At 34.0% G+C, this 8287-nt stretch overlaps 1 protein-coding gene across 1 annotated transcript; it reads right to left on the bottom strand.

The window, feature by feature from the left end:
- Positions 1 to 4678: 4678 nt before the first annotated feature.
- On the bottom strand, positions 4679 to 6945 carry LOC140991892 (cytochrome P450 71A6-like). The gene is made up of 2 exons (XM_073462057.1): positions 5942 to 6945; positions 4679 to 5340 (listed from the first exon to the last, which is right to left on the bottom strand). Exons 1-2 carry the CDS (start codon positions 6854 to 6856, stop codon positions 4729 to 4731), a joined length of 1527 nt encoding a protein of 508 aa, XP_073318158.1. The 5' UTR covers positions 6857 to 6945; the 3' UTR covers positions 4679 to 4728.
- Between the last annotated feature and the right edge of the window lie 1342 nt (positions 6946 to 8287).

Raw genomic sequence — 8287 nt, 5'->3', positions numbered from 1 at the left:
ATTCTCCCCTCTGTAATATAGTTTCGAATGAATTCTGATTCATTCTATGCATATTTATCTTTTCTTTTTTATTTTATTATATTATATTAATAAAATAATATAATATAATATATTTAACATTTTAACACCGGTATATCTCTTTGGACCAGTCAAACGATCAAATATTTCAAAACTCAAAACATGGAACTTCTATATCTTTGAGTTTTCTATGTTATAAATCTCAAATCATTTGGACTTCATATTAGCAAGATATGTCACTAATTATCATTTTGCCCTTAAAATTAATTCATTATTTTTCAACTTATTTACGAAAATGTCATCAAAATAAATTGAATATTTTTCAACTTATTTACAAAAATGTCATCAATACTATTTTATAGTTGTAATATTTACTTCAGGCATTACAACTGCCTAAACTGAACTCCTAGCACTCAAGATTGTAGGCAGCACCTCACAATCAGCATATTGTTTAATGTCTCATATGCAAAGACTACAAACACATTGTTTAACATCTTTATGTGAAGACTCACTCAACTAATATTTGAAGTTCAACTCTCTTGTATATGTGTGAGTGATTGTGTGTGAGGAATTTATCATTTACAGTGTACATCTCAGAACTATCCTCACACAAGGGCTTGTGCTCTCAACTAGCTGATATTTTCATGCTAACTGCCCATGCTTTGAATCCAATTCAAAAGCTCTTGTTTGATCTTCAAGATGATGTATTTATAGGTCTCAACACTGATATATACGTTAGACACAAGAATATGACTGTTTGGAAAATTTCTGTACTGTTTCTGAAATTGCAACAGTCAAATTCGTCTTGATGGGCATTTTCCCGACTGGTCAACTCTGGTCAACTCAACTGGTCGTTCAGTTCAACTGGTCAGCAGCTGGTTCAGTTCAGTTGGTCAGCTGCTGGTTCGGTTCAGTTCAACTGGTTCTGTTGGTCTGGTTCAGTTCAACTGGTCTGGTTCAACTGATCTTCAGCTGGTTTGGTTCAGTTCAACTGGTCTGGTTCAACTGGTCTTCAGCTGGTCTGGTTCAGTTCAACTGGTTCGGTTCAGTTCAGTTTCAGCTTGTGTGCTGAAATCAGCCTAGCTTATTTCAGTTTGTGCAGAATCAGTAGCTTCATTGTCTTTTATCAGCCTCTTAAGCTTCGATTCAGACTTTGACTTTTGAAGATGAATTGTAGATCTTTGTCTTATATTTTCAACGCATACTGAATCGCTTCATTTCAATAACCGAGCTGAGAGATATGACCAAAATACCGCAACTGCTCAAATCCAACTGATTGCTGTTTTCGTGTGATCAGTTCGGTAATTCAGCGATCAGTTAGACAATGATAACATCCGATTTTTCCCAACTGACGTGAAATACGACTTGTTTCAAATTGAGTTTTCTGATCGGTCTAGTTGGCGGATTGTCATCTGGATCATCCAGTTGGGAGATATCATCAAAAAACTGAAACTCGCTAGAAATTTAGTTTGTGCATAATTCAGTTTCAGTTTGCTTTTTGTGTTAACAACTTCACACTTGAGTAAATATGTTAGAAACACAATAACAAGTTTTGTTAACATCAAAATCAAGATTACGAACTTGAAAAGTTCCAACAGAAGCAAAGCATATAAATAACAGAGGAAGAGCAGCTGAGAAGCTCTCTAACAACTTTGAACTTAGCTACTTTCAACTCGACTCTTAACTGAGCTGTTACTCTATCGGAATATTTAAAAGCTCACGCTTATTGTATTCATTCATAGAACTTAAGGCTATACTTTGAGCTTGCAAGCACAAACTGATATTATTGTAATCAGTCGTGCTAAGTTATTTCAAATCCAGTCGATTACTGTAAATTGTTTCGTAACTAAGAGTTTCAGTTTGGCATTGTTAAGTCCAAGACTGAAGTGGGCATGTACACCTCTTTGTATCGATCAAAGTCTTTTAGTGAATATCATATCCTCGTTATAGAAAGGGTGACGTAGGAGTGTTTGAAATCTCCGAACATCTATAAAAAACTTGTGTGTTCTTATTTCAGTTTTTATTCTATCTATCAGTCAGTTTATTTCCGCACAATTACTGTTAACTGATTGATATCGACTGACAAGATTCCTGAGTTTTAGTTTTTCACTAAACTGACTCAATAATTCGAAAAGGTTGTGAAATTTGTGATTGTTTATTCAATCCCCTTCTAAACACTCTTTTACTCCCTATCTGATCCTATCAAGTGGTATCAGAGCTTTAGCTTTGTTCAACTGGTTGTTCAGCCGATATCTTTTCTGAACTAACTTACTATTATAGTAATTGGAGTAGCCATTAAAATAGTTCAGGTATTTATTGCTGAACCTTTTTGGTGACTGACTTGGTGGGTTAGTTGAAATTTTTGGGCTATAACCAGTACCATATTTTCTAGCCTTGTTTTTCTTTTCAATAGGCTGTACAACTGGTTTATTTGGCTCAGTTTGTTCTTGTACGACAACTGATTTTACAAAGTGAATATATTTCCCTTTGCTCATGTTCAGTTTTGGCTGAGTATCACTGGTGGACGTTTCATCTTGGTTGTTGAACCCTAAACCAGTTTTATCATTAACTGATTTTTGGTTATCTTGTAGTTCAGCTAATACATTAGACGATTTATTCCATGCTTTAATAAGCTCAGTTTTCTTTGAATTCTCAAGCATCAACTGCTGAATCATTGATTGTTTCGTGCTTCTTTCAGCATTGAGCTCAGCAATATCCCGTTTAAGACTCAACAAATCAACTGATTCACCAGTTTCAGTTTTATCGTTTTTGGGATCAGTTTGCTTTGCTCTGGCCTTCTCAAAAGATAAGGCAAGCTTGTGATACTCATTAATCATGTCATGAAGTGTAGAAATGAGTTCTTCTCGTGTGAAATCAGTTGAACTAAAGTCAAATACCTGTTGACTCCAGTTCTGTGGCATCAGCCATTAGACACTTGATCTCTTCATCATCATCACTGGAGCAGCTCAATCTTTCTGGTTCTAAATCATCACTGTCAGAATCTGCCCATTCGGACTTGCTTTCCTCAGCTAGAAGCACCTCATGCTTCTTTCTGTAAGATTTCTTGTCATCCTTGGATCTTCTCTTGTGCTCATAAGGTTTCTTTCCCTTTTCAGTTGAGCCTTGACTGTCCTTCTTTGGCTTGGGACATTCAACAATGAAATGACCAGTTTTGCCACAGTTGTAGCAAGCATTAGGTTCTTCTTTGGAGTGATTTTTCTTATATTGTCTTTGGAGGTTTCCCTGATTTCTTCTCATAAATCTTCCAAACTTTTTGATGAACAATGACATAGCATCATTGCTTAACTGATCAGTAGATTTTTCAACTGAACACGTTGGTTCCAGTCTGACAGTAGTTAGGGTAGTTGTAGCAGCCGATGCAGAAGGTTCCCCTTCTCTGGTTTGCAACTCAAACTCGTATGCTTTTAAATCTGCAAATAAATCATGAAGTTCGACCTTGTTAAGGTCTTTTAATTCTCGCATTGCCATGATCTTAACATCTCAGTCCTTGGGAAGACCTCTGACTACTTTCAGTGCTACATCTTTATTTGAATACACCTTTCCAAGTGGATTCAGTTCGTTCATAATTCCACTGACTCTTTCATCATAGTCATGCATGGATTCTCCAATCTTCATCTTGATATTTTCGAATTTTTGAACGACAACTGATAATTTATTCTCCTTAGGTTGCTCATTGCCCTCGCATAACTGAATCAGTTTCTCCCAGATTTCCTTAGCAGTTTTGCACATCTTTATCTTGCTGAAAGTGACTTTATCTAGCGTTTTGTACAGTATGTCTTTAGCCACGTTGTACAAGTTGGCTTTTCTCTTGTATTCAGCTGTCCATTCATCTCGGGGTTTTTCGATGCGATGTGGTGGCCCTTCAGTTATGGCAATAGCAATGTTTGCCTTCAATATTCTCATGGGTCCTTCTGTAATAACATACCACATATCATCGTCTTGTGCAGCTAGATGAGCCTGCATCCCGATTTTCTAATCCTTTTATATAATACTGTGACATTATACAAGTATATATATAATTATTATATAACACGGTAAAAATATATAAACAGTGAAATAATCACATCACTTTATTATAATGAGGTGTCATAGAATCTTTTTATATAATAACATGATATTATTCAAATAAATATATACAATAAATAAAGAGGAACACAATAAAATTATATAAGCAGTGTAATAATATAATCACATCACGTTATTATAATGAGATGTCATAGACTCCTTTTATATAATAACATGATATTATATATTAAATATATACACAATAAAAATAAATAAACAGTAAAATAAATATTATTTATTCTTACTTTTGAATATTTTTACCTTTTTCTTGTGTTTCGGAGATTGGAAAATATGGATATTAGAGAACCGAACTTTCGAATATCGTGCTGATAACGTGTTAAAAGTAAAAATTTACGGTAAAAAGTAAAAATCTCAAACTCACAAATATATTAAACTACACACTTTTATTAAAAAAAATTTGCACTCAATTGTGTTCTTCTTCACAAATTGAGAGACTTATTTATAGATTTTTTTTGGAAATAATCCAAAAAAATACATTATAACATACATCATCACACAATAATTTTCAATATTTACAACTCTTATTTTCAATATTCAATAATTTCAACTCTTTATTTTCAACAGAAATCAAATACTTAGAAGACAAAAACTGAGGTAGAAGAACTATGAAGCTGGAGTACTGGCTGTTATCATCAGAGGAAGTTTCCTGTGGACTGCGATTCCAGTCACTTCACTCATATCTAAATTCTCCCCACTTTCTCCATTTGGCAATGCTATGTCAAAGTTATACACCAATTTCGCCAACGTAAGTTCGTAGACCGCCGTGGCAAATGTAACACCAGGACACCCTCTTCGACCAGCACCAAATGGTATCAACTCGAAATCTAGCCCTTTGTAGTCGGCGTTGGTGTCCAAGAACCTCTCGGGACGAAATTCTTCGGGATGTTCCCACAACGATGGGTCTCGTCCTATCGCCCAAGAATTGATGATAACTTGCGTGCCAGATGCAATGTCATATCCCATTATTTTGGTGTCTTTGGTCGACTCTCTGGGGACTAGTAATGGAATTGGAGCATGCAGTCTTAGACTCTCTTTCATCACCAATTTTAGAAATTGCATTTTTTCTAAGTCACTTTCTGTGATCTCACCTTTTGTTGCACCTATGGCTCTGACTTCATCTTGTAGCTTTGTCATGCTTCCGGAATGTCGCAAAAGCTCTATCACCGCCCACTCTATGGCAGTACATGTTGTATCGGTTCCGGCAGCAAATACATCCTATCATAAATGAGAATCAATATGCATTTCAAATTAAGGTAATGTAATTTGCTACCTCTAAAAAGGGTTATTGTCGATTTTTTTTTTTTTTGATTATCAAATATTCATTCATCTCGTCCTCAAAAGGTATGCGTGGAATAAGTAAGCCTTATAGGTCGAGTATGTCTTACGGTCTTTATTTAATATAGTTTACCTGACTAACATTGTTTGATGCGTTAGCTTGGGGTTTTACCAGTGTGTATTGAATGGTAGCAGCTGCGGGTTCTCATATGATTAAAAAAAATGTTCGTTCTTCTCACTAAAACATATTCAATAATATATAATTAAATAAAACATATTCAATAATACGCATGTGAAATTAAGAATAGTACTCTTTGATCAATCGCACTTTCCTGACCATAAAAGGTACTCTTTCGCTTACTTTAAATTCAATTTGATTCATATCACAGTAGTGCTAATGATGTGTGAACCACAGCCATTAACCTTCAATGTGCAAGCATAAAAAATATAATTTTACCAAGATAATTTTCACACAAACGATTTATCTCGTGTACGTTATTTTTCCTTTAAGACTCGCCAACTAGAAATCAAGAATTCATACCAAAATGATGGCTTTGATGGAATTGTCCTCGATATGACTATTATCTTTGTTTTTCCTCTGAAATTCAAGCAATATATCCACAAAATCCAACTCCTTAAAATCCTCCCCAAGAACTCTCTTATCATTTATAAATTCTTGATCCCTATGCTCTTTCACCACTCCCTCCAAGAATTCGTCGAACTCTTTAGCCACTTTATCCAACTTTGCGTGCAGACCATTTACGCGATCAATCCAAGAAAGCCATGGAATGTTGTCACCAATACAAGAACTTCCCATTAGCTGCACAAACTCTTTCAATAACTTTCTGAGCTTATCCCCTTCTGCATACTTCCTCCCCAAGGCAGCCCTACAAACCACACTATTTGTAAGGGATGCCAACAGATTACTCAAGTTTATGACACGAGATGATGAACGTCCCAGTCGCTTGATGTTCTCGATCATTAGCGACGTCTCCTCCTCCCTCACACGACGAAAGGACTGAACTCTTTTGGTACTCAGAAGATGGAGCACGCATATGCTTCTGATCTGCCTCCAGTACTCGCCATAAGGAGCAAACGCCACGTCCGTGGACCCGTAAAGTAGCTTATCAGGTATGCTAGATTTGGGCCTGTTTGAAAATATCAAGTCTTGGTTTTTCATTATCTCGCGAGCTGCGTCGGCGGAGGAGGCGACAAGCACCGGTACTTTTCCGAAATGAAGCAGCATGAGGGGACCGTAGCGCCTGGACAAAGACTGGAGAGAGCGATGGGGGAGTGCACCGATCTGGTGGAAGTTTCCGATCAATGGAAGCTTTCTTGGAGATGGTGGCAGTTTTTTCCCGGGTTTTGAAGCTTCGTTGCATCGCCATTTGTAGACGAAGACGAGGAAGATCGCGAAAAGAGTGAGAGAGACGATTAATTGTGAAAGAGAAGCCATTTTCTTGGAAGCTCCAGAGAATTGCGCTTGTATAAATCAACATACGACGTGCTTGAATCTCCGACAATTAATCACGTGGCACCGACAATTAATTATGTGGCACGGGATGATAGAATGATATAGATATCTAATTTTTAAAAATAACAATAACTTTTGGCTATTTAAACAGTTTGATTAATTATATTTCTGGTAGAGATTTTTTTGCATACGTAACTAATCGTCAAGTGTCACGTGAATGTTGCATGTCAGCGATCGTTTAAACTTTTAATTAAAATTTGAATTTAAGGTATATTATCATCTTTTATATATCATTATCTCTTATCATATATCTTTATCTTGTATTTTATTTCCTAAATTTTAAAATTATTTACCCAAAATTTCAAAATACACATATACATAATTTTATATTATCATATATCTTTATTTAAGTTCTTAGATCTTGACCTATTTATATTTATATACCAAAATCGAAAATTAGGTATATTTATCGCTTGAAATTTGAATTCTATGGATATTTTGTACACAAAAATTTAATTATCTCATACCAACTTTAGATAATGTGGATAATTTTTAAATACAATTTTTGATAACTTAGTACAAAAATTTGAGTACATAAATAATACAGTGAATTTGAATTTACAAATTTTACAACCGACAATCATTTTCATTTAATATCAACATTCATTACTGAGTTTCATTGTCCATATATTTATTTTTGTTTTTATTTTATATTAAATAAATAATTTAAATTTTTTTAAAAAAATATTATTTAAAAATATGAAAGAGCCACTGGGGCTCTTTGCTATTATTATTTAAAATTATAAATTATGATATTTTAAAATAACATATAAAAATTTTGTTAATTATTTTACGAGTTTTAAAGTATAACATGGGAAGAAAAAAACAGTTGCATAAAATTAAAAACAACATAAATTAAGCGTTTTGAAATTTTTAATAGATTAACTTCACATATTGTTGTTGTTTTAGAATTTTTTTTTAAAAAAAAAAATTACTTGGCTCTTTTCAAAAAATTAATTACAAAAAAAAAATTGATAAGAATTTAGATAAATATAGCATAATTTAACTAGAGTAGGCTTCTTGTGAGACGGTCTTACGAATCCTTATCTATGAGACTGGTCAATCACACAATAAAAAGTAATACACTTAACATAAAAAGTAATAATTTTTCATGGATGACCCAAATAAGAAATTTGTCTCACAAAATACGACACATGAGACCGTTTCACACAAATTTTTGTCATGTAACTAATAAGTTGTTGTACAAACAGTAATATTTTTTGTTTTTATTATTTTTTTTAATCTTAATTTTTTAAATAAATAAAAAAGTTTGTTGGGAAAGTTGGGTCCAACTAGACGCTCCCGAAAGATAGTGTCAAACGTTTGAAACGTTTTAATTTTTTTTTTTTTTTT

The sequence above is a fragment of the Primulina huaijiensis genome, chromosome 13 (assembly GCF_012295235.1).
Source record: "Primulina huaijiensis isolate GDHJ02 chromosome 13, ASM1229523v2, whole genome shotgun sequence".
In the NCBI taxonomy this organism is placed as follows: Eukaryota; Viridiplantae; Streptophyta; class Magnoliopsida; order Lamiales; family Gesneriaceae; genus Primulina; species Primulina huaijiensis.
The sequence above is the reverse complement of the archived record's forward strand: the minus strand, read 5'-3'. Positions and strand labels throughout refer to the sequence as shown.

What these genes read in the sequence shown, in the direction of transcription:
- LOC140991892 (XM_073462057.1), bottom strand. Translation starts at nt 6,856, where the DNA reads ATGGCTTCTCTTTCACAATTAATCGTCTCTCTCACTCTTTTCGCGATC. An exon ending in CCATCAAAGCCATCATTTTG is followed by an intron (nt 5,341 to 5,941) that starts GTATGAATTCTT and finishes CATTTATGATAG; the next exon opens with GATGTATTTGCTGCCGGAAC.